Source organism: Durio zibethinus, chromosome 9 (genome assembly GCF_047325235.1).
Source record: "Durio zibethinus cultivar Kanyao isolate XHJ-2024 chromosome 9, ASM4732523v1, whole genome shotgun sequence".
NCBI lineage: Eukaryota > Viridiplantae > Streptophyta > Magnoliopsida > Malvales > Malvaceae > Durio > Durio zibethinus.
Genome location: NC_143170.1, coordinates 27,326,422 through 27,352,748, shown reverse-complemented (window position 1 = coordinate 27,352,748; position 26,327 = coordinate 27,326,422). Strand labels below are relative to the sequence as shown.

Sequence of the window (26,327 nt, the reverse complement as noted above, 5' to 3'; positions counted from 1 at the left end):
ATTTTTTTTATAAATTTATTTTAATCGTAGTTATAATAGTTTTTTTAATCATAATTATAATTATAATTATTTTTAATTTTATCATTCATCCAAATAAACCTTAAATTTAATTATAAAAAATGGTAGCCTAGTAGTAGTAGGCACCATGTGTGGAACACGCAACAATATGTTCCACGTTATTGATTGCAAGAATCAGGCAGTCGTTATTGTATGGTTTGGGTTTAGTGAATGAATTGCAGCAGGCAGGACAGCATATAGACCAAAAGAAGTAAAAGTAGCCGATGATAGTTGACTATTAGACTAAACGACGAGGCCCCCAAATGACCAAATAGAAAGTTGCAAACGCTGCAAAATGCAGGTCAGTCGGGAGAATCAGACAATCCGTTTGCAATATGAAATTGCCATTACCTGATCGTCGAAAGCTGTCATTGTTGATCCATTAATACTTGTAAAAGTAAAGTGACCAAAAAAATCCAGCAATCTTTGGTATTGGATCTCAAAATGCTCCTGTTTTTGTCCTTGTCCGTTGATTTGGAAGAGGTAAATCACGGCTTGCCATTTCAAGGTAATGTCACGCTAAACGTTTAAAACTAGGAGATAGAGTTATTAATCTCATATTGAATAAAAAAATAATAATAATCGGACGTATAAACGTTGATATTATATATTTTAATGAATCGATTTTATAAGAAGAGGATAATGATTACGATACAAAATCAATTCTTAATTTATCTGATTTTGTATAAAAAATTTTAATAAAATAAATAAAATGAATCAATTTAATTATTTAATAAAATATTAAAATAAAGCATAATAACAAAATTTAACCATACCAAATACTTTAAAAAGAGTAAACATGATGACAACTGTAATGAAGGCATCATTAAATTGAGTGAAAAAAAAAAATCACACCAACCATTAAAAAAAAATAGTATGCTTCGGTCTTACATTGAATAAAAAAAATCACTGAACATATAAATATTGACATTACATATCTCAATAAATTAATTTTACGATAAGAGAATAATGATCACGTGACAAAAAATTTAAATTATTTTTGAAAACAAACATATTTGTGGAAAGTGTTTTGAATTTGTGCAAATAACAAATTATCAATTTTATTATCAATTTTAATTTTATCATTATTTTTTAATTTCATAATCAATCACATCTGCTATCCATGTGTACAGCTAGTATCTACACTTGGTTTGCAACTTGCAATCTCATTAATAAAATTTGTGTTATCTTTCCTGCCATTGGCTTCAACTTTTGGTACTAGCCAATCTAAATCAACCCAATTGGCAATTTGGCATCCAAACACAAGTGGTAATTTATTCTCATTTTGTCGTTTGGCGGATGGTGGACAAGGGATCCAAACGATAGCCCGCGCCTCTCCCCACCTGCATGCGCACAAAGTCGAATGAATCTCCAACCGTAACGGCAGGCATGCAGTAGGAATGATAAAAAGGGATTCAACTTCCCATGCACGAAGACACGAATCTATCTTACAACTTTCATACGAATCCCACTTCCCCAACAATGTTTTTGTCTTTCTTGTCCCAACTCATTTTCAACATTCAATGTGAAAAACAGAAAGACAAAAAAAAAAGAAAAGTAATGTCTTTCTCCTTTTTATTTTTATTTGCAGCCATAAAAATTACTTTTATGAATGAAAACACGAACTTCTACATTTTTTGAAAATTTCCTACCTTGGTTGATTTCAACTAAATTTGTTCATGATAAAGATGTAATCGAATCAAATTAAGTTTATTTTTAATCTCGAGTTTAATTTAAAATAAAAATTAAATTATTTAAATTTATGTACTTATATTCGTTTAATAAAAAGAAATTCTATTCTTCTATTCAATTATATCTTTAAACTCAAATTCGAGTTTAAATTGATATATATATATAAAGATAAAATAATAAATTTTTAATTACAAAAATAAAATAAAATTAAAAAAATTTGATTAAACTCGTAAATTACTTGAACCAAATATTAAGATGTTTGAACTTGACGTACTCAATAAGTAAAGTTGATATAGTTGGAGTTAGATTCAACAATAATCAAGTCAAATTTAAAATTTATTCAAATTGAATCTGAATAACTTGTAAGTAATAATATATCATTTACACTATTTGTCCATGAGTTTGGTATGATTTATATCAAATTTAATTTATAATATCTTTTATTAATTTTAATTATGAAAATTTAAATATATTAATAATATTTTTAAAATAATTACCAATTCATAACACCTATAGTAAAAAAATCACAAACTTACAACTTAAAAATATTTTTTTTTGTTTATTCTTGACTTCACTTCATGCATGAACAAGATGAACTCCCCATGTGACAAGACACATCAATACATGTTATCCTTATTCTTTTTTAATAATTTTTTATCATTGTTCTTATTTCTTATAATGATTTATTATTAGTGATAAAAAGGAGTATTATAACTTAAATAATTAGTATTACAAATTATGCATGTCCACATCTTTTATATGCACTATTTTTTTTAATATTAAATCAATTAATTAACTCTCAACTTTAATCATAAGTTTTCACAAAAAAAGACATGTGATTATATATAATTTATTATATTTTTGATTATATAAAAATAAAATGGAATGAGAATATTTCAACTTAATATTAATTCTAGTAATATATAAGATAAGAATATAATAATAAAATAAAATCCAATTTAATTACTTTTGTTCAATCACTTAAAATAATTTAATTTTTATGATTTATAGTATTAATTATAAACAATTAACCCGTTTTCAAATTCTATCCAAACCTAAAATAATTATTTTATCATATTCAAATGTGATGCATGATAATTATTAAATTATTAATTAAGCAGAAATGAAATTGACTTTAGAATTGAAAGTTGTGAATTAAAATCTTAATGTTTGTGTCAAACTCTACAAGGAGGACAAAATCTTAAAAAAGCAAAAAAGAAAAAGAGATTAAAAAAAAGGACAAAAGTTAAAAGTGATTTCATTCGTGTTTTGATATTTAAATTAAAAATTAGTTTAAGAATGGAAAGGAGAAAGGAATGGAATAAAAGGTTTAAGGCTTTTAGAATTCAAAATAGATTATAAATATTTGGATAGTGTTATTTATATTTGTTATGGGTGAGAAAAAAATTTAAAAAATAAAAAAATCGATTTAAAATCATAGTGTTTAGTTTGATTCGAAGTAATTTTTTTTATATTCAATTTAAATATTAAATATATATATATTAAGTTCGAATTGAATTTTGAATCAAGAGATAAAAATAAAAAAAATTGAATCGAACTGAATTATATATTTTTTATAGTTTTTATATATTTTTTTAATTTTTATAAAATAAAAATAATAATTTTATATCAAAATATATTTAAATATATTAAAATTTTATTAAAAAATTTCAAAATTTAAAAACTAATAAATCGAATTGATCAAATTTAATTCGGTTTGAATTCGAATTGAATTTTAAATTTTCATAATATTATACGATATAAAAAAAAATCGAATTTGTTCAAAATCAAATCATTATCACCTCTAATATTTATGTGATTAGATATAAACTAAATTGATAGTTGATTATCTATGGAAGAACAATAAATTAACATCTTAGAGTATTAATTTGTAATTTATTGAAGTGATTGAACTGATATGTATCATAAGAATTTATATCAATGGACACATTAATTTGATCAAAATATTTTTATTTATCAATTAATTTATATTCAAAAAATCTAATTTACTTTTTGAACACTAAAATACCTCAAATACTTAATTATAGATAAAAAAATGAAAAGAAATGATGCACGGCAATTGCCATTTGCCACATCGTTGGAGAAAATCAACCGTCTTTGTCCCAACATAATCTTTGGTTAGACTTTAGAAGTCGGGCTTAAATCCAAATTGGTTGGGCAAAAGACAAGAACAGCCCCACACAAATCTTCCCAACTCGTTATGACAGCCAGACAAAACATCCTGTCATGTAAAAACTAATCAAAATTCAGAAAACAAAGACATAAAAATAGTACCCTACAATCTACTATACAAGAACAAAGGTCGGTTGCTGTCACCGTCAGGCCGAATTTGGGCCAGATTTGATATGATTTTCTAAGTACAGTTCGATCGGGAAAATAATATATTATTTTATAATTATTTAATTTAATTTTAGGTTTAAAATATATTTTAAGCATTATTTTTAATACTGTTATTTTTCGGCAATCGCCATTTGCCACACAAATCTAAAGCTGTTAATCACACACGTCAAAACGACAGCGTATTATTCAGTAAAAAGCTCCAAGACGGGGGCGTTAAACTTCCGTCCACTATAACCTTTCTGTAATTTTTCTTTTTCGAAGAAAGGAAAACTAAAATCACCAAATATGCATATAATCCCTACAAATTTTTAATTTTACAATTCAATCCTTTAATCTCTCTTTTATATAGTGGTGAACAGAGAAAGAAAAAAGAGGGAAGGAAAAGGAGGAAATTAAAAAATAAAAGACTTAGAAAACCAGTGAGTCATGGTTTCAACGAGACGAAGTGGATCTCTCTCTGGTAACAATAGTAAGAGATCTTCGTCTTCCGAGGATAAGCCTCCGTCTCCAAAACGGCAAAAGGTGTCAGCATAAACGCATCCGAAGAGTTTTTTTTTTTTTTTGGTATTTGAGAGTAGCGGATTTGAGTGATTAGGTATTGACTTTTTTAGCGGGTTTTGTTCTCAGGTGGAAAATGCGGAGAAACCGATGCCGGCGGCTGAGAGTTCCAAAGAAATGTGCACGCCGCCAGCCGTGGATCCCTTAGATTGTGGGAACGGGGAGGCTCCGATCACCGGAGACGGCGTGAACGCCGGCAAGGGAGATACATCATCGGCTGCTGTTGCCGTGGTGTCACCAATTGCTGATGGTTAGTTCTTAGTTTTCAGCTCTCCATGATTGGCAAATTTCTTTGTTATTTGCGTTTCATTTCAGTGAATTTGGATTTGCATTTGAGTTTTGAGATGAGTCATATCTTGAAACCTTTTAGTGTCACTTTAGTGACTTTCTGGATTTCTTTTTAGTTTATTTCATTTCTTGCTTATCTTTTTTTGAATTTTACTGTCCTTTGAGTAAGTTTGGATATGCATTTGCTTTTTCTGAAGCTTTCTTTTTGTTCTCTTTGATTCTTTCTTTGAATTTGAGAGTGTCATTTTGACTGAATTTGGATTTGCTTGTTGTTTTAAAGGTTCTGCTCCAATTTTGTTGGACCAGGCGAGGAGTTCACTCTCTGCCCGGAGTATTTGCCAGAAACAGAATCCAAGTTTTGAGTCTTCTACACCTTGGTGCAGGCTTTTGTCGCAGTCTGCACAGGTAAATTCTAGCCTTTCTTTATTGAAACATCTTTGTAGTAGTTAGTCTTTGTTTGCTCGGTAGTTGACATAAAAATCACTGTACTTTCAAATCATCTTTTGGATAAGAATCTTCTCTCTATATATGTATTTAACTATTTAAGCATTTATGTACAGTAAATTCGAGATATCTGAACTAGTGGTAGTTTTTCGTAGTTTTAACTTAAATCAAAATAATGATATTATTTGTAATGAGTTGGGCATCTTTGTGAACTGCAGAATCCTAATGTTCCCATTCCCACACCAAATTTCACAATTGGCTCGAATAAACACTGCAATTTCCAATTAAAGGACCAAACAATTAGTGCAATGCTTTGCAAGATAAAACACACGCAGGTATCACCTAAATTTTACGTTCGATATGTTGCTTTTTGTTGGATTGATACAAAATTAAGAATGCTTCTGTATACAAGAGTAATTTGTCACTCGTGGTGATTCTGAATACACTTTTTCTGTTGGCGTTTTGCAGTGGTATTTTTAGATGCATTTGCTCTTAGGATATACGGTTTTCTGTTTCTTTCTTCCTTCTTTTTTCTCAATGTTTTGTTTGGGCAGCCATTGTTTTTATTTTACTTTGTGGAGATAAACTCCTTAATATGTACATGCAGTATGAGTACTCATTATTTGTCGACATGATCAGCACGAAGGCAGTGCAGTAGCCATGTTAGAAAGCACTGGGAACAAGGGGCTGGTGCAAGTAAATGGGAATGTGGTTAAGAAAAATACCACTTGTGTGCTTAACTCAGGTGATGAGGTTGTCTTCGGTTTGCTGGGAAATCATGCTTATGTATCCTTTTCTTGGGTTTGAGGACAATTCATTAAACTCCATCCGTTGCTTGTTGAGTGTTATTATAGTGCTTTATTCTTCCATGTTACTGGTTATGTGTTTCTCTGTCTATGCTTATTTTTGTTATCTCCTTAATTTAATTTCTCATGATTTAGATATTTCAGCAACTCACGAATGAGGTTGCAGTTAACGGTGCAGAGGTCCACAATACTGTAGGAAAGTTTCTGCAACTTGAAAAGAGGTCAGGAGATCCATCAGCTGTTACTGGGGCTACCATATTGGCATCACTTTCTAACCTGAGGCCAGACCTATCCCGCTGGAAATCTCCTTCTCAAGCCAGCAGTAAGATCCACCAGGTGACTGAGGTGCCTACTCATTCTATTGTTCATGATGCTGTGGATGTTGGTCTCGATGGCTTGGAAGGAAATTCAACTGCAAACATAGGGAGTGATAAAGCTGCAGAGCTTGGAGCAATCAACAAGAATCTTCCTCTTGATTGCACCCACAACTCCAGCATAGAGGCAGGCAATGTAAAACTCTCTGGGGTGAATGATTTGCTAAGGCCTTTCTTGAGGATGTTTGCTCCATCAACTAGTTGTAATCTGAAATTGAGCAAAAGTATCTGTAAACAGGTATTGGACGAAAGAAATGAGTGGGCAAGGGATTCACAGCCAGCATCGACGTCGAGTATTTCATTCCGCTGTGCATTATTCAAAGAGGACATTCATGCAGGAATTCTTGATGGCAGAAACTTAGAAGTGTCATTTGATAGCTTCCCATATTATTTGAGGTATACTACAACTTTGTGCATGACTGTCTTTTTTTTTTTTTTTTTGTTAAAGAAATATTTTAAATGTAACCCTAACTTTTCTTACTCTTTTGTACCTTCATCATTGTCTCTTGCCCATGCAGATACAATTAAGATCATACCATATAAAATCATGGCTTGTGTGTAATTATAGCATTGAGTGTTTAATTTGGATTGTTTCTTAAAGTTTATGGCAAGAAAAGTTTTACCAGAATGAATTTTTTGGCAGCCATTTCTTAGTTTTCTGTTGTTAAATTCTGTTATTTCCTAAATCCCAGTGAAAGGGTTTGGAAAAATAACTTGAAATGTAGGTTATCTTGCAACGCACCTTTCCAATATGCATAAAGCCATCAAGCAAACCTGCTAGTTTTACTCATGAATATTACTACTCTCTTTCTATTTATGTTTCCTGACGGCCTGAGCTTTCTTTGCTAGCAGAAGAAAGACAACTGAAAGGATAAACTTGTTATTTTTGGACTGGAGTGATGAGTCATTTTGCCTACTGATGCTGATCTAGCTATTTAAGATTCGAAGATTAAATTTCAATGAAAGTTCTTTCCCTAGACATGAAGGAAACTGGGTTTAAGATTTCAGTATCTAGAGTGCAGAACCACCTGAATGTATGTTAGATAAGGTTTTTGATAGACTATACATACTGGGATTTGGGACTTCTAACTTCAATTAATGGTAATAGAATGTTGGGAGAATGAAAGGAAAGGAAAAGAACCAAGTTCATTGGGAATCTTAAATGATAAGTGAATGAAAGATAATTCAAGGGAAAGGAGTGAAGGTGGGAAGGGTCAAAGGAAGGATGAGAAAAGTATTGCTTTGCTCACTGACTTTGAATTCTGGTGTAGACAAAAGCTTCATTAGTTACTGAATCACGATTTAGGTTGAATCTAGAGAAGGAACTCTGTTAGTGAGCATGGGAGACTGTTAGGTAAGGAAAGGACGAGAAACTAGTAAATTAGTCACTTCGATTACCTTTCTTCAATAAATCTGTGACCACCTAGGAGTGTGACAATACCATAACTGATGGTTCTGGCACAGGGTGTTTAATTTAACCTGAGATGAGTAGTAATTCAAGGTTGTCACGCGAACAGTTTGGTCAAATAGATGCTGGAAGCATAGTATGCTAGCTGATGTTCTGTTGTTATGCAGATGTACACTGTTCATGTGATACTTTGGCCATTGAAGTTTATGCTATCTTTTCTTCTATGCATTCTAAATTTTTTTATCCAAATAAATGGAAGTGATCATAGTTGTTTGGTTATTTCTTTGTGTAATGCTGCATCATTAATTAATGAATTTCTATCAATGCTGCATCATTAATTAATGAATTTCTATGTTTCCAGTGAAAATACGAAAAATGTGCTGATAGCAGCTTCATTTATTCACCTCAAGTACAGAGAACATGCGAAGTATACTTCAGAGCTAACCACTGTGAATCCAAGGATTTTACTCTCTGGTCCTGCAGGTGTATGAGTATATTTTGTTATTTTTGTATCAATGCAACAATTCTTTGCTTGTATTTGTGGCATTAAACCGTAAAATTGAGCGTTTTCCTTCAAATGAATATGCAGGGTCTGAGATATATCAGGAGACGCTGACAAAGGCACTTGCTAATTATTTTGGGGCCAAATTGCTCATTTTTGATAGCCATTCTTTTTTGGGTGTAAGAGATCATTGTTTTTATGGGCTATTTGATTGTTTTCATTATTGCATACTTCTGGCTGTTATTATCTGATTTCACTGTTAGCATATTATTACTTCACAAGTCAAGGTACTAAAGTCTCATAAGTTCGGTAATTGTCGATATAAATATGTTGTAGGGTTTGTCTTCAAAGGAAGCCGAGCTGCTGAAGGATGGAGCCAATGCAGAAAAACCCTGCACCTGCACCAAACAGGGTCCTGGGCCTACTAATTTGGCCAAAGGTTTGACTCCAACTGTTGAAGCAGGAACTTCAAGCCCTGTGGCTGCCCCTACATGTGGGCCTGAGTCTCAAGCAAAGACAGAAGCTGGTGCCATGCCCTCCTCATCTGGATCATCTAAGAATCAAATGTTTAAGTTAGGTATTTACATTTTCTTGAAAGACCTTTCATAGTAGGCTTTTGTGTTATTGTCATTACAGAAGTCTTATTGTTATTATTATTATTTCTTTGGATTTACTTTTGTGACTATTGTCCTAACATGGAACATGCAGGTGACAGAGTAAAATTTATGAATTCAGATTTAGGCAGTCTATATCCAACAGGATCTCCATCTAGGTAATGCAACCTCGCTCTGCTCTTTTTGGAGAGATTCAAAACATGGCCTAAATTCAGCATGTCTTCTTTTCTCACTTAAGCATCCAAATGATTTGTTATTGAACTTTTCTATATGTCTTTCTCTGAACATGAATAAAAAACCCATCTAACTTTTCTTACTAGATGGTTTGCTTTCAAATTTGCTTGTGGTGCTCAGCTACCTAATCTCAATAAATCAATTGATGAGAATTATAGAATAGCTGTGAAAAATTGTTTTCAAAAGCCTGTTCTACACGTTTTTTAAATTAAGTTGAACCGATCTAACAAGTTTTAATAATAATTTGTAACTTTAAATTCCCTTCTACTTCTCTCCTTTAAGGCTAGAAATGAAAATGCCCTTGCATTTCATCTCAACTCACCTGATATGACCAGATATATAGCTTTCTTAGTTGTTGTCTTATTTCTCACATGTTCTTATTACTTTTGTGATTTTTGGTTGTGACATGGTATTTCTCTATAACCATGCTCAAATTCTGTTCTTTGTCAATTCAATCTACAGAGGCCCAGCTAATGGGATTCGGGGGAAGGTTATGTTACTCTTTGAGGACAATCCTTCCTCAAAAATTGGTGTAAGGTTTGATAAACCTGTGCCTGATGGTGTTGACCTTGGAAATATTTGCGAGGGAGGCCATGGATTTTTCTGCAACGGTAATGTTTGTCCTTCTCCCAATGATTTGTGTCCAATGTTTAAGCTTCTCTTACCTCTGATTATTAAAGGCCCATCTCTCTTTCTTGCTCTCTAGTTTCTGATCTTCGTTTGGAGAACTCGAGCACAGAGGATTTAGATAGATTACTCATTAACACATTGTTTGAGGTGACATATTCTTTATCTTGGATAAGTGTATAATTCCTGTTTGGCTATGTGGTTTGCTCCCTTTTTTGGTTTCTTATTAACTCAATCTGATCTTTTTATCAGGCCGTATACAGTGAGAGCAGAACGTCTCCTTTTATTTTGTTTATGAAAGATGCTGAGAAGTCTCTTGCAGGAACTACAGACTCTTATTCCACATTTAAAAGCAGACTTGAAACGCTTCCTGATAATGTCGTTGTAATTGGTTCACATACTCATACTGACAATCGTAAAGAGAAGGTACACTTGTTTTGATTTTGTTAACTTATCTACTTGTTCTTGTGCTCTATCATTTGATATGTCAAGGTAAATGAATTCACCTTGTTTTGGGTTGTGAAAAGATAAATAACAGTAACAAAATCAGTAACAGAGAGAATTGGAAACCAAAATTGCAAAAAGCAGAGAATTTCAGTGGTAGGTTGATGCAAAGAAGAAGTTAGTAGTGTTAATGACAGAAGAAATGCTGTTCTGCAGATAACTTCCATGTTTTGAACTGTAAAATAAGCAATCTCTATAACCTGTATAAGCCTACCCTGGCTTTTTTGAGATCTATGATACATGTTTCAAATAGCAGTAGGCATTAAATATCAACTTCTTCTTTTAGTTTGGGGCAATCTTCCATCATAGATCATCAGAAAGATCTGTGGTCAAGAGCATGTTCTGAACCTTTTTTTCGTTATTGTACAGCTTTTCCTTGGACTCTTGAGTAATATGATTTGTCTTCATTTAAATGTTAAAAGATTTAGGAGTACCTTACTGTGGTATTTTATCCTTGCAGTTACATCCTGGTGGTTTGCTTTTCACAAAATTTGGTGGCAGTCAAACTGCTCTCCTTGACTTGGCATTTCCGGTAATTGTTCTATTTTTTGAAAAGACTCTCTCTCTCTCTCTGGTGGGGGCTGCCTAAGTTATGATCCTATGGATGGTTATATTTATTTTATTTACTATTGTAACTAGTGGTGACTTTGCGTGGTTTTCTAATGAAGGGGTGATAAGCTTTTTGCATATCAATACTTTGTTATTTTTTTATCCTTTTCAAGCTTTTGATTGGTTTGTAATAGAAATGCTTTCATCATAAGTCTGTCATACTCTTTAACACATGAAACTCTTTACCACAGATTTGTAAATATCATTTTGATTTTGATGCTCATGTGATTTATTCTTTATCATCTTCTCTGATGGCTGGTTTGCATGACCTAAAGCTTTTCACTATCCCTTAAACCTCTTGCTTGAATAATTAGTCTCAGTTCTTGGTATTATCTCCAAAGGGCTCTGCCAGATAAACTGGCATTTTCATTCTCTGATATATGATACCCCAACCCCTCTTCATTCTTAAGTAAATAAACGATATTGTACAGTATTTTACATCTTGCTTGACTATACCTTTCTTAGAAACAAAAAAAAAGGGTCATAGTTTCGGATTTTGGCGATGATGTATTTGGCATAAATGGCTGTGAGGTAACATTTGTTAAGTGCTGCTGATGCAAATTATGCATTGGTTTTTGACTGTACATATCATTCACTATATAACTTAAGTATTTTTTCCAATTTGTTAGGTGTTTATCATGAAAGACATTGATCTTTTCTTTCATTGATATTGCCATGTAAATGCTTGAATGACAGTTGCCTGAGCTTTTTCTTGTTGATGAAATTCTTGATTGAATATTTTTCATTGCATGGCATGTAACTGGAAAAGGTAAGTTTAATGTTCTTGGGAATTCTCTTATGAGAACTGAATTTTTGGAGCATATAGGTAATATGTTGTTCTTGGTATTACTGGCATCCTTTTCAATTTAATTTGGGATCAATTAAGGATGTCCAGTTTCATTTTTAATTTAACTCTTTCATCTGTATACTACTTTCAGTTTTATTTATATTGTAAGATGCTGGAGCAGCTGTTCATATACTAAGAAAGTTTGCCTTTCCTGTTTTCACCATAAGCTTCTGTCTCCTCTGCAAATATGCTTTTCCTCCCATGCACGCATGCACTTTCATGTGCACACACATTACCTTTTTTAGAGGATATTGCATAGGTTATTGTTGATTTCGAGAGATGTGATGTGACATTTGTTCTCTTTTGATATTTTCAGGATAGTTTAGGTAAGTTGCATGAAAGGGGGAAGGAAGTTCCAAAGGCAACAAAATTATTGACTAAGCTTTTTCCAAATAAAGTGACCATTCACATGCCACAGGTTTGTATGTTGTATCTTAAATAATAGATTCTCCTTGTTGCACTGTCCGTATGCATGTTTTAAATGGAACATATTATTTAAGCTTATGTACTACTGCAGGATGAAGCCCTGCTTACATCTTGGAAGCACCAATTGGATCGTGATGCTGAGACTCTGAAAATGAAGGGGAATTTGAATCTCCTAAGAACTGTTAGTATATCTTTTTTTTGGTCTTTAAATGCTAAAGACTGGTGTATGTTGCTTTTATCTTCTATTTGGGGCTTTAATGTCCGGTGAAACTATTAGTTCTCTTCAGATAAGTCATTGTGGAGTTTTGAAAATCTTATATTGCTATGAAGGATATTACAATTGCATGGGAGAGGATCTTTTTTCTTTGCAAGTTTTTGTTTGTACTTGTTTGGCCACTACGTTATTGTCTTGTGGTAGATGTGGTGTACCTTGCACTTTGGATGTGCTTTTTCCAAGTTCTGTATGAAGTTTCTTGTCGTTCCAAGGGTGATGACAAAGTGTATTGCTCTTATTGGATGCTGGGTTGGGGTTAATATGTTGACATTAAATTGTTTTACAAAGTTTTCTGACTTTTGAGAGAGTAATTTCCCAAGAGGTTTTGCCGTTGGGTGGTTTCATTGTAAGGTCTTTTTGCTTCCCAGGCTTTATGTGCTCTTCTCACTTACAGGAACTTGATGAGATTGGGATAGTTCTTCTCTGCTAATTTTCTGGTGTTTTAAAACAATAGGGAAAAGATTTGATGGCTCCTGAAAGTAGCTTCATCCTGTAGCAAGTGGTTCATAGTCCTGCATATGCTGTATTCAGGATCTACTTGGTCATGTGTTAAATTGGTTTCTGAGAAATCAGCTTATTTGATAATGGAAATTAGGCACATATAAAAATGAAGTTGTTTTGAGAGTCTACTTAATGATGTCCAAAGGCTTGGATTTGAAGAAATAGATCTGTGAGTGAAAGATGAGATTATTAATGTTTTTAACCCATTGGGAGTTGTTTCTCTCAAGGTAATTGGCTTTGTGACTTCTCTCCCTGCCTCCTGACCTCCTCTGGCCCTTAGCATTAAGCCCCCAAACAAATTAGAGCATGTGATTACCACTTTTATTTCCTGGATGAGGTTTAAATTCTTCGACTTCAACTTAGTTGATTCTAAAAATTGAGCTTATCGAATTTTTGATAGTTCTCTTTATATGCTATGGTTATAGATGTGGCATTTTGAAAATGATTACCGTTGTTATATTTTTCATTTTTGTATGTAGGTTTTGGGCCGGAGTGGGATGGAATGTGAAGGGCTTGAAAGTTTGTGCATCAAGGATCAAATGCTTACAAATGAAAGTAGGTTTTCTTTTGACATATCAGCATCTCAATAATTGTTGATAAATTTATCCCCATAAAATTAAATTTTGGTATCCATTGCAGATGCTGAGAGGGTAGTTGGATGGGCTCTAAGTCATCATCTAATGCAGAATCCTGAAGCCGATGCTGACTGGAGGCTTGTTCTGTCTTGTGAAAGGTACCTGATAGATAATCTTCTCATTTCTTTTACAACTTTTTTAGCTGCATAGTTAATTGCCAGATGGGAAACATACAATTATAATGCAATTGCTATTCTGGCAGCATCCAGTATGGCGTTGGAATCTTACAGGCTATCCAGAATGAATCTAAAACCTTGAAGAAGTCACTTAAGGTCCTTGTCGTACCTTCCTTCAAAATGAGATGCACCATTTCAAGTCTCTTTTGTGTACTTTGATTCCTAAAATTATGGTGCATTCTTTGATGGGTATCTGTCCATTAATCTTCATTATGTTTGTTTTGCTGATCTCAGGATGTTGTAACAGAAAATGAATTTGAGAAAAGGCTTTTAGCTGATGTCATTCCACCGAGTGACATTGGAGTTACCTTTGACGATATTGGAGCCCTTGAAAATGTAAAGGGTACATTAAAGGAGTTGGTTATGCTTCCATTACAGAGGCCTGAACTCTTCTGCAAGGGTCAACTGACTAAGGTTATCTATTATACGGCAATGAGATGTTTCATTTAAAATTTTGCTAGTCGTTTATGTTGATTTGCAATATGTTTTTTTCTATTAGTTGTAGTGCTCTTCCCCCCCTGATATTTCATTTATCTCTATTTTGTCTAAATTACGTCTTTTTGGTTCTTTTCTATGCATTCTGTTTTATTCTTAATTTTCAAGGAATATTGCCACTCTTTAACTTTTATGTGAACAGCCTTGCAGGGGCATACTCTTATTTGGACCTCCTGGAACTGGGAAGACTATGCTGGCAAAGGCTGTGGCTACTGAAGCTGGTGCAAACTTCATCAATATATCCATGTCAAGCATCACGTCAAAGGTCAATTCTTTTGTTCCTTTTAACTGATTTGCTTTTGCTATGGTATCATATCGTATATGAAATTTATGTATCTATTTTGCTGCAGTGGTTTGGTGAGGGTGAGAAATATGTAAAAGCTGTTTTTTCCCTAGCCAGTAAAATTGCTCCTAGTGTTGTATTTGTTGATGAGGTTAGTTATTTGTGATTCTCAATTAGTATTTTCAATTTGGGGTCATGCCAAGTCTTTGTAAGTTTCCTTTCATCTTTGCTGTGACTTACAGGTTGATAGCATGTTAGGCCGGAGGGAGAATCCAGGGGAGCATGAAGCCATGCGAAAGATGAAAAATGAATTTATGGTGAACTGGGATGGTCTACGTACAAAAGACACAGAAAGGGTTCTTGTACTTGCAGCCACAAATAGGCCCTTTGACCTTGATGAGGCTGTCATTAGAAGGCTGCCTCGTAGGTAAAGTATCATTTTGTTTCTTTTTGGTGAAAAAAGAAAACAGTAAAAGAAAATAATATCCATTTCCCTTTGTTCTTTTTTTCCCCACCAACCTAAACTGTTGGAACACCATTGCCTACATTCCTGCATGAGAGCATTTCCTCCTGATGTGATCTTACATTTTTAGGTGAAAAATGCAGAATGAAGAGGCCTTTACATTCCCATTAGAAATATAGTTTCTTGTACACAAAATACTTGTCAGAATTTATAAGAATAACTATTTTCCCATTTCCTTCCTTTCTTTCGCTTCACTTTTTCAAAGATTACCATTGCAGTATTTCATTGATAACCCAAACAGATCCTTTGGACTTCGGTCCAACTCTTGCATATGAGCTATACATGTGTATTTACACTAGCATACTCCACTTTAACTTACTGGTAGTTTGAGACCATCTACTAATGGGTTGATAATTTTGGCAGATTGATGGTAAATTTGCCAGATGCTGCAAATAGAGCAAAGATACTAAAGGTTATTCTTGCAAAAGAGGACTTGTCCCCTGATGTTGATTTTGATGCTGTTGCGAGTATGACAGATGGATATTCTGGGAGCGACCTTAAGGTTTACTATTCTTTTCCTAACTCCGATGAATTTTCTCTGATTTTTTTAGGTGACTTCTTGTTTACTTTGATGTATTGCAGAATCTATGTGTGACTGCTGCACACCATCCAATTAAAGAGATTCTGGAAAAGGAGAAAAAGGTAAGTATTCTGGCCAATGAATGTAAATTTGTAAATGTGATGACAATGACCTCATGAAGTTAAAGAGTAATAGCTGTAGCTAGATGGAATGAGTTGATCTTAGTAGGTCAGACTTGCAATTGTGTTGTTTAATGTTGAATTGACATGTTATGTGGGGTATAGATTATTGATAATCATGCATTCCCTAATCAAAGTACCAATCCTTGATGTGATCTTTCCAAGTTCTGAATGAAATTAATACCTAAGATTACATCTTCAAGTGACCGCCTTTCAACCATCGTGCAAACTTTGATCGCTGAGATTTAATAATGCCTTCATAGATTGATATATTTTGTTTTAAAGGGACTGGCAAATATCAGTTTTTTGTTTTCTTTTTAATTTACTGAAAATAATGAGGACAGTTCTATGGGAATCTATCTTCAGAAAAAAAAGGGAACATATCACTATTTGCATATTGCCACTGTGTTTTTAATAGTTTCAACATTGATGGCAGGAACGAGCTGCTGCTCTAGCAGAAGGCAAACCTCTGCCACCTTTGAGTGGGAGTGCTGATATACGCCCTCTAAACATGGAGGACTTTAAATATGCTCATGAGCGGGTAATTGAAAAAAAAGTTATATGAGTTATTTTTTTTCCTAAATAAAATAAAAGCTGTACTAATTAAGCTACTTCGTTTCAAATTTTAACAGGTATGTGCCAGCGTATCGTCTGAGTCTGTGAACATGACCGGGCTACTTCAATGGAATGAGCTTTATGGTGAGGGTGGTTCAAGAAGAAAGAAGGCTCTCAGCTACTTCATGTGAAGGCTTTTTTGTACAAAAAGGTTCTTTTCTTCCAAAATTCTCGTGTCTTCTTCTAAAAGCTTGTATGCAAGTAATTTTGCTTTGATGTGGCCTCTTCTGGGAAGCTATTGTGTCTGTAAAATGAAAGTATAGGTTTTAAGTTATGTTTCTCACTTCTCAAGCTAGGTTGGGGGATGGTTGGTATTTTGAGTGATACCTACCAAATTTTCTGGCTTGGTTGCACTGCTTTTGTTTTGTTTCATTTCCTGTCTCCTTGATACCGGCACGACGAGCATGTCTTTTTTTTTTTTTTGTTGTATTTAAGTTATTGAACATCCCATAAAAGCAGTGAATATATTTATAGTGATTCTTTTTCGTGTTTGTCGGAATTCATCAATAAGTAATGCTAGCAGATTTTTTAATTTTCAAAAAGAGTGTTCTTGTAGATGAAACTGTCAATGGAACACATTTACATGGTTGGAAAAATACTCAAACAAGCACTTGATTGGACTGAAGATCCAACTGATTTATTCTGTTTGATTTTTGAAGCGTGATATGGTATTATGACAGGAAAGTTTAATCCAGCTGTGAAAAATTCTTCATTGTTTCATATTCCAAGTTTGCCTTCCAAAACCATCAATAGAATTATGCTGCTATAGTATCTTTGGATAATTTTCATTGTTTAGTATAGAAAATTTCCATTTGCTCAAACCCCGAATTAAGATTTCAGTGAGAACTGAGAATTGGGGAAAAGCCTTGAACTTGCTATTTGTAAAGGTTTAACTTGGTTCACTTTACGTACTAGAAGTAATATACAGTAGAGGATTTGGGCTCTAAGCTTTGGTACACAGATAAGGATAAGAGTAAAAATGGAGTAGGGATAATTGTAAATAAGAATTTGAGGGATGATGTAGTTGAGGTTAAAAGAAAGGGAGATAGAATTTACTTGTTAAACTTATTTTAGAAGAGGAAATTGTTAATGTCATTAGTGTTTATGTCACGGGTCGAGACTTAAGTTTTGATCCGCGCGGCTCTAAGACTTGGACATCCACTCATCCGGCGTCTTAGATCAGTTTGACCGTCACGATTTACACTCTTGTGAGGTATTATCCGTTCTAATTTCTTTGGCCTTATGGTTTTGTTTTACAAAAGGCACCTCACAAGAGAAAGACGTTGTGGATCCTTTTATACCCTAGTGACCTTATAATGTTCGATGTGGGATTCAGGACTCCTCTTTAGGTCCGTGATATTTTTTCCCACCCAACCTCGTGACACTTTCGTCACGGAGGCTGGTCACCCTCTCTACCTCCCTCGAAGGGTTTGGCGTGGATCAAACGGTTTAGGGTTGATTTTGATGCCATTTGTCATGGACCGAGACTTAAGCTCTGACTCGCGTAGCTTCAGGACCTGGGCATCCACTCATCCGACATCTTAGATCAACCTGATCGTCACGATTCACACTCTTGTGAAGTATTATTTGCTCTGACTCTTCTGGCCATACGGTTTTGTCCTATAAAAAGTCTCACAAGGGGAAGAGGGTGTGAATCCTTTTATACCCCAGTGACCCTCTTATTATGTTCGATGTGGGATTCATGACTCTTCCTTAGATTCGTGACATTTACACCTTGCAAATAGGTTTGGATCAAAAGAGTAAGCAAAAATTTTGAAAAGATTTAGACAAGATAGTGGGAGCTATACCATATGGAGAAAAATTGTTTATTAGTGGAGACATGAATGGTCACGTTGGCAATCATGGTAACGATTTTGAAAAAGTACTTAGAGGATTGGCTTTGGAGAAAGAAATGATATTGAAGATATTATCTTAGAGTTTGCTACTACATTTTCTAACCATATTAAACACGTGTTTTAGGAAAAGGGAATCACACTTGGTGACATTTAAGAGTGGATCAAATGCTAGTTAAATCGATGTATTTTTTATAAGAAAAGAGGATAGTAGTAGTTATAAAGATTGCAAGGTTGTACCGAGTGAGAGTGTGATAATACAACATAGACTGTTAGTACTCGATTTATTCGACCTTAGGAGGTTAAAGAAGAGACATTAGAGTCATGAATCACGTATTAAGTGGTGGAACTTGAAGGGAGACAAAATGGTAGCATTTAGGGATAGACTACTAAAAGAAATTAAGTGGAAGTTTGATGAGGATGTAGAAGTGTTGTGGAAAAATATTACAATCGAAATTTAAAGGTTGTTAAAGAGACACTTGGCGAATCTAAGGGTAGTGCACCATTAGGAAAGGAATCTTGGTGGTGAAACAATGATGTGAAGATGACAATTAAAACTAAGCGGGAGTGTTATAGGAATTTATGAAACAATAGTGATGATGAAAGTTATTTGAAGTATAAGACAACAAAAAATAAAACCAAGAAGGCTATTCAAGATTCAAAGAGTAGGATCCATGAGGAGTAATATAAAAATCTAGAGACAAAAGATGGAGAAAAAGAACTGTTCAAAATTGCTAAGATGAAGGATAAGAAGAGTAGGGATCTTAATGATGTTAGATGCATCAAAGACTATGTCAGAAGAGTTTTAATGAAGGATGAAGAGATTAAGAAGAGATGGGAGAGATTATTTTGATAGTCTCTTTAATAAAAGTTTAAAGCATGATATAGGGGGTATCTTTTTAGGATGTGAATCATGTGTTTAAGCATAATATTAAAAGCTGTGAGATTAAAGAGGCTTTGAGAAGGATGGGAGTAAATAAAGATGTAGGATCAGATGAAATCTATATTGAAGTTTGTACATGCTTGGGTGAAATAGGGATAAGATGGTTGACGAATCTTTTCAATAAAATTTGGCATGCTCAAAAGATGTTAGAATAATGGAGGAAAAGCACTCTTGTGCATTTATATAAGATTAAAGGTGATATACAAGTGTTCGAACTATCGATGAATAAAACTTATAAGCCATACTATGAAACTTTGGCAGAGAGTAATTGAATGTAGGTTATGACATGAGGTCACTATTTAAAAACCAGTTTGTGTTTATGCGAAGATGTTCCACAATAGAGGCGAGCCATCTTTTAAGGCTTTTATTGGAGGGTTTTTGAGTGAGAAAGAAATATCTATATATGGTATTTATCGACTTCGAGAAAGCATATGATCAATCTTTTCGAAAGGTGCTTTGGTGGCCCTTAATAAAATAAGAAGTCCTTTTAAAGTACATCAATATAGTTAAAAGATATGTATGAAGTAATGGTAATGAATGTGAGGACGGTTGGAGGCATGACAAGTAGCTTCCCCATTACCTCATGATTACATCAAGGCTCATCATCGAGTCCATTTCTTTTTGCATTAGTTATGGTTGAGCTCACTAGACATATCTAAGATAAGGGACCATGATGTATGTTATTTGTCGACGATATACTCTTAGTTTCTAAAACTAGTGATGCCCTTAATGCGAAATTAGAATTATAAAGTACATTGAAGTTTCGAAGTTTTAAATTGAGTAGATCTAAAATTGAATATATGGAATGCAAATTTAGTAATCATAGGGAAGCTAGTGTTAGGGTGACTAAGTTTGATGGTGAGGTAGTACCAAAGAATAACCAATTTCAATATTTGGGATCAATTATTCAGAGTGATACTAAGATAGAAATGGATGTCAAGCATAGGATTCAAGCAGAATGGGTGAGATGACGAAGTGCGTTAGGTGTATTGTGTGATCGCAACATGTCTTTAAAGTTAAAAGCAAAGTTGTATAAAATAACCAGTTTCAATATTTGGGATCAATTATTCTGAGTGATACTAAGATAGAAATGGATGTCAAGCATAGGATTCAAGCAAGATGGGTGAGATGGCGAAGTGCATTCGGTGTATTATGTGATCGCAACATGTCTTTAAAGTTGAAAGCAAAGTTGTATAAAATAACTGTAAGACTTGTATTGCTATATGAAACCGAGTGTTAGGCTGTTAAGAAACAACATGAGAAGAAAATAAACGTAGCATAGATGATGTTTAGGTGGATGTGTGGTAAGACTAGAAGAGATGAAATAAAAAATGAAGAGATTTGAGAAAAATTAGGTGTAGTTCGAATTGAAAAGAAGATAAGAGAATGTCGTTTGTAATGGTTTGAACATGTGAAACGTAAGATTAGTTATGCACTGGTTAGAAGAATTAAGTCTCTAAATCTAGGAGAGATCAAAATCGCTAGAGGTAGACCGCAAAAGACATGGAAGCGAATAATAAAAAACGATATGATGATTAAGGAATTAGATGAAAATGTTGTCATTAATTAAAATAAATTGCGCAAGAAAATTCGAACTACAACTTAACATGATTCCTTTATTTGGTTTTTTATAAAGTCGGCTTCAGAATACGAGATATAAGGCTTAGTGTGTTGTTGTATAATTTTATTTCAATGAGAGTATATCATCTATAATCATTATGTTATAATTAGTCTATAATAATATAAATTGTGTAGGGTTTGTTATAGAGCTCATATCGATTTTTACATAATTTTAATTTTTTTTGTTGTAATTAGACAATTATATTGTAATAAAAAAATAATAGATAAAATTTTCCTATATTCCAGTCCTTGTATAATAGGACTTATTTAGAAGAGGGAAAAATGATAAAAAAAAATTTTCTTATTGACATACATGTCAAATTTCAAAATGAATTTATATTTGTTATAATGTATAAATTTAATATACTGTAAGTGAATCACGAATTATCACATCCTTAGTAAATATAAAAATTGACAAGTCCTTAACAATAAATTAAAATAAATTATATTTTAGAACTTTTAATTCTTAAAAATCTATACTATGTCATTATATAGATATAAAAATATTAATTACAACAGTCAATCATCTTGAATTGGCAACGAAAAATCATCGGTGCCAAAGTATCGATCACCAAACTCACCCATCCCTGGTATAACTCGGAATTCATCACTCAATGCAATATCTATCTCCGATGTCACAATTTTTACAGACGGGAAATGTTTGCATACACGATGTATTCCCTCTGGCGCCTGAAAATTAGTTGGTTGTAACACTTCCATTAATACATATTTTTTAAGGTTAAAATCCCAAAATCATGAAAGCCAGAACCCAAGGAAACTCACAGAGATGAGGTTAAGAAATATTATCTTCGACTCTGGAACATCCTTCTCCAGGAGAAGTTGAATTGCCTGCTTGGCAGAGTTACCTGAAAAAGATGGAAAAGCCTCCTTTTGTCACCCTTTTCTCTAAAGATGGGATCAGACAGTTTGCTTTACCTGTTGCCAGAACAGGATCCAAAAGCAGTACATGCCTTTGAGAAATGTCTTTGGGTAGCTTCTCATATATCAGCTGTCCAAAATGGCAGATGCTAAGTTCCCGTAAGAATGGTTTCTGAAAGCAAGGGGAAAGTATGGATGAATTCCAATTCTACAGATAAAGGTCACCTGTTTTCCATCATCACCTCCGCGGTGGATGAGGATTTTCCCAATTCTGATCCCTTTGCAGCAAGCTCTCAGTGCATTCTCCATGCTTTCACCACTGCAAACCGTAGCTTGAATTAAGGAAATGAAGTATAATAAATCAACATCTTGGAGAGAAATTCAGATAACATAAAACTGGAATTTTGCCTCACCTTCGAACAATGGATACTCCACACAGTTTCTTGCAGAATTCAACTCCAGCGTATACAGATCCTGAGACAGCATAATAAACATATAAACATATTTGAAACCCAGGTTTAGTATTGCAATATAAAAAAGAATTGCAGTTTTCCTGCTAGCATTATGTGGCTAGCCAATAAAGATGGGAATAAAATATTACTCTAAGCTTTTAGGGTTTCAAGCCCAGATAGCAAGTTGAATGCCAATCACGGTTGGTTGAGTTGGTAAGAGTCGAATATTTCGCTTGTAAGATTCAAGTTGGAATTTAGTTACCAACAATCCCTTTTAAAGGGTGATCTGCCAATGATTCGACCGGATTCTGGAACGAAGAGCTTCCCCTCACCTTAAACTTATACGCAAAAAAAAAAAAAAAAGTCAAACTACGCTTGTTTCATTCAATCATTACCTGTAGGAGTGATCACTTGTTTCTCAGTGAATGGCAGGTATCCAAGTCCATGCTCTACCACCTGAAATATTTACAATTCAGATCCTCATGCTTAGAATTTCTGATACAAAATGGAACAAATATTTTCTTCTGACATACTGCAATGGAATAGCATAACATACCAGTCGTATTAGCCGGTCTGAATAAAAAACAAAATCGTGTTTATTTATTTGTCTGTCACGAATAAGAGTGTGCATGCCTCTGATCTGTAAGGATGTTGAAGCATTAGATAAAAGCAGTAAAAACATATGATGAAGCATCATTTTTAGTGCACTCAAGAAGCATGAAAATGCGACATCAATGATACCAATGATGATATGATATGGCTTTGTTTATGATCAATACCTGGAATGTTGATTGAATCACATTCACATTTTGATATATTTTGCAGAGATTGTGCTGACCAAGCTTTGTACGAATATGTTGCACAATCAAATCAATTGCTACATGATTCTCACCACCCCGGGGTATGATAACATCAGCGAACTTTTTCGATGGCAGAATAAAATCATCAAAAGCTGGTTTCACAAACTTACCATACTGCACAATCAAGTAAATTACTTAAAGGCTTTGATTGTCCATCAGGATTTGGTTCTCTTAGTTTATTTTGTGAGCTACTATATATTTGGTTCATAAGTTTTTTTCCCTAGGAATTTCCGATGCTGCTCCCAACCTGGGAATTGGAGAAGTGGTTGCAGGTGTTAGGATTTGAAATCCAGACCTACTTAATGCCACCTCTGCATAAACTAAGTGAGCTAGACTCCAGTTTCTTACCATTTTCAACTTCCAATGTCTTAAATTCATAATAGAATACATGCTTGCCTGTTCAAGAACAGATTGTAAAGTTCTGCCCCTCTCAACAGTGTCACGATTTATTCTGCGGGCAAGCCTCACATCAGCATCTACATGAAGCATAAGATCAACAAGGGATTGTGAAACAGAGAAGAAGACCAGAATACGCTGAAATTCATAAGAAAGAAGATTATGCAGATTATGCATGAGTCTTTGAGCACTTGAATTCAGCAGGATTGAGAAATCTACTTTAATAGAACTGAACAGATGAAATCAGATTTATTAGTTGCCCGCCACAGGCATAGTTCATGAAAAGTTTCTCTGGCTAATCTTCAGGAATTTGTTTATGTTTTAGCTATTTCATTTTGCCGTGATACCTGACAGCCTGACAGGCAAATATGAAAGATCAGCCAATAAAATTTAACAATGCTAAAGTTTTGATTTGAAAGAAAAAAAGAGACCAGCATCAACAAAGATCTTCATGTTCATCAATTCACGAACGCGTTGATCATGAAGTACCAATATCCCCTCCAAAATTATCACATCTGATGCATTGACCTGACAAAATTAGCCATCAGAAAGGCAAAAAAAAAAAAAAAAAAACCAAAATAAGGCCTCTGCATACCAAAATTGAGTCACCAAAAAAACTAATACTGATTCAATGACTTGACAGTCAAGAAAATAGTTGGATATGGTGTAATTGAGACATGAACTAGCTAGCATAAGTTAAACTGCAACTATTACAATTTACATCCATGGGAAATACAAGAATCCTAACATCTGGGCATTTCACAAGCCAAATATATTTGAGCATGATATATGGATTACCTGTCTGAAACTGTCAGAGCGAGGCCGATGCTTCTTGAAATCATATATTGGAACATGAACAGATTGACCAGATTTAAGCTTGAAAATACATTCCAACAGTTGTTCTGTGTCGAATGCATCTATAGAAAAAACCACCAAGAGACTTAGGTACAAATTCATGTACACATTTCAGTACAAGAACAAGAAGACAATCTGTTGAATCAATGTTTAGTAACTTACCAGGATGATCAAAATTAAATTCATGCGCACATTTCTCTTCCTCATCTGTTAATCCGCGGTAGAATGAATCCTAAAATATTTAACATGCAAAGGATTAACCTTTCTAATATTTGTTTCTCAATCTTTAAATAAATCCTAGAAACTAGAATGTGACTGAGGATGGGTTTGGCACTGGCTTGGCTGTTTTTTCAGACCCTAGTAACCAACTCTAATGTCAATTTAAGCTTCTGTACTTGAGCCACAGATTTCGTTTGAAACCTGATTGACAAGTACAACTCTATGGTCATGAAGTTGCTGTATGATCTTGTCGCACACAGTTGTTTTGCCTGATGCACTTCCTCCTGAGACCCCTGAGATCAGTTTTTTAAAAAAACAATTAATAAATTGAAACAAAAAATAAAAAAAAAAAAAGAAGAAAGATTCCCCCCACATCCACCATTCACATTTCTCCTGGTGATTTGTTTGGCTAATGAGAAGATGCAGGAGAATCAAACTGAAGGCTTTAATTTGAATCAGCCTCGCTCTTGGTTACACTGTTTAAGTTCATTTGTCTTCTAAAAACTGAAAGTTGTCCACTTGTTTCCCTTGTTTTCTCAGCAGCCAAATGTACCAAACATTCATGCATTGAAAACAAAACCAGAAAACAGGAAAAAAAAAAAAAAGAGAAAAATATAATCAATTCAAGCGTTAGGATTAGTTAATAAATATACCAATAAGGAAAGGTTGTTTGGGAGCATTATGTTCAACCAGCTGTGGTGCACTCTTAGCCGAATGGAAACTTTCAGGCCGCAAACCTGAGAAATGAGCGCCGGAGGCTGCTTGCATTACGTGATCCATGATTGAAGACGGCGTCTTGATTTCGGCTTTCTGTTTTTTATCCGAAAATGAAACTTATCTTGGGATTTTGCTATTGACAAAGCATCTCATGTTTTAACGTGATCACGGCGTAGGGCGCAAGCGGATGCTTCAGGGATTTTTAGAAAGATTCGACGGCAGGCATAAATGCTTGATATTGAGCAATCGGTTTACGCTAGTTCCTCTTACCATAAACTCTTTTGGAGAGCAATATGCTTGATGCTTTGATTTCCATTAAAGTGAATTCATTTATGCAAATATGCTTATATGATTACGAGGTTGAAGTATGGTGTTAATTTTATTCTTTCAATTCCAATACTTTATTCCATGGGACTTTTCACATGGAATGAAACCATTAACAAAAACAATGTTCCAAGATAAGAATTTCGAAGTTTTGGTGGTAAAAAATATTTGTTCTAGTCTAACAGTACTATCCAATGTTAGCCAGACAGGGTGATACGTAGAGTTGTCCTGTAATATTCTGTTGAAGATGTCTTCAATTTGCATTTCAAGTGGAATGTCAATATTAATTGTGTTGATGCCACTTTCGATCTGGTGCATAAAGAGCTTGTTGACGGTTGAGGATGGGCTGGTGACCGTATCAGATCTGTCAAAAAGGAGAAGATCATGGGCCTTGGAATTGAGGCTATGGGCACTTTTCAATGCACAAGTTAATAATTGTGTGCGAGAGGAGGAGAAGCAGAAAGGGGTAGTGTAGTAAATCTGTTACTCTCATCCAACCTTTTATACCTCATAAGTGATGATGTGATTAATTGAACGGCCGTAAGTCATGATAAATGTGGCAATTAACTGACCTGGCCACTTAGGTATAACAAATCAATTTCTCAAATTTACAAAGTTTTTATCTAATCCATGGCTTATATCAGGGACCTATGATCA

General features: G+C 34.1%; 2 protein-coding genes and 1 long non-coding RNA gene across 10 annotated transcripts; 2 read left to right on the top strand and 1 right to left on the bottom strand.

Moving 5' to 3' along the window:
- Window positions 1-4,481: 4,481 nt before the first annotated feature.
- Window positions 4,482-17,043, top strand: LOC111313824 (uncharacterized). Of its 6 annotated transcripts, none has more exons than XM_022914635.2 (28): window positions 4,482-4,632; window positions 4,738-4,918; window positions 5,237-5,361; window positions 5,619-5,735; window positions 6,040-6,186; window positions 6,342-6,707; window positions 6,819-6,976; window positions 8,350-8,471; window positions 8,578-8,669; window positions 8,827-9,067; window positions 9,199-9,262; window positions 9,801-9,949; window positions 10,045-10,115; window positions 10,218-10,391; window positions 10,930-11,001; window positions 12,242-12,343; window positions 12,443-12,532; window positions 13,606-13,681; window positions 13,766-13,859; window positions 13,964-14,033; window positions 14,172-14,351; window positions 14,575-14,697; window positions 14,783-14,866; window positions 14,958-15,142; window positions 15,602-15,740; window positions 15,821-15,880; window positions 16,374-16,478; window positions 16,570-17,043. In XM_022914635.2, exons 1-28 carry the CDS (start codon window positions 4,537-4,539, stop codon window positions 16,681-16,683), a joined length of 3,597 nt encoding a protein of 1,198 aa, XP_022770370.2. In that variant the 5' UTR covers window positions 4,482-4,536; the 3' UTR covers window positions 16,684-17,043. The 6 variants fall into 6 exon arrangements, with proteins under 6 accessions (XP_022770370.2, XP_022770360.2, XP_022770350.2 ...); XM_022914625.2 differs by having other exon boundaries at window positions 6,342-6,716; XM_022914615.2 differs by having other exon boundaries at window positions 6,342-6,731.
- A 4,382-nt stretch (window positions 17,044-21,425) lies between these two features.
- On the bottom strand, window positions 21,426-25,529 carry LOC111317896 (uridine/cytidine kinase UKL1, chloroplastic-like). Of its 3 annotated transcripts, none has more exons than XR_016345318.1 (14): window positions 25,283-25,529; window positions 24,831-24,922; window positions 24,573-24,642; window positions 24,354-24,472; window positions 23,987-24,083; window positions 23,556-23,635; window positions 23,079-23,273; window positions 22,856-22,939; window positions 22,695-22,755; window positions 22,261-22,321; window positions 22,073-22,166; window positions 21,940-21,977; window positions 21,752-21,834; window positions 21,426-21,658 (listed from the first exon to the last, which is right to left on the bottom strand). XR_016345318.1 is itself a non-coding variant. In XM_089766079.1 (14 exons), exons 1-14 carry the CDS (start codon window positions 25,407-25,409, stop codon window positions 21,488-21,490), a joined length of 1,353 nt encoding a protein of 450 aa, XP_089622205.1. In that variant the 5' UTR covers window positions 25,410-25,526; the 3' UTR covers window positions 21,426-21,487. The 3 variants fall into 3 exon arrangements, 2 of the variants coding, with proteins under 2 accessions (XP_089622205.1, XP_022776150.1); XM_089766079.1 differs by having other exon boundaries at window positions 21,905-21,977; window positions 23,079-23,219; window positions 25,283-25,526; XM_022920415.2 differs by having other exon boundaries at window positions 21,905-21,977; window positions 25,283-25,525.
- On the top strand, window positions 23,146-23,736 carry LOC111313817 (uncharacterized). The gene is made up of 3 exons (XR_002693061.2): window positions 23,146-23,285; window positions 23,384-23,483; window positions 23,597-23,736. It is a non-coding gene; the product is annotated as an uncharacterized LOC111313817 (long non-coding RNA).
- Window positions 25,530-26,327: the final 798 nt, after the last annotated feature.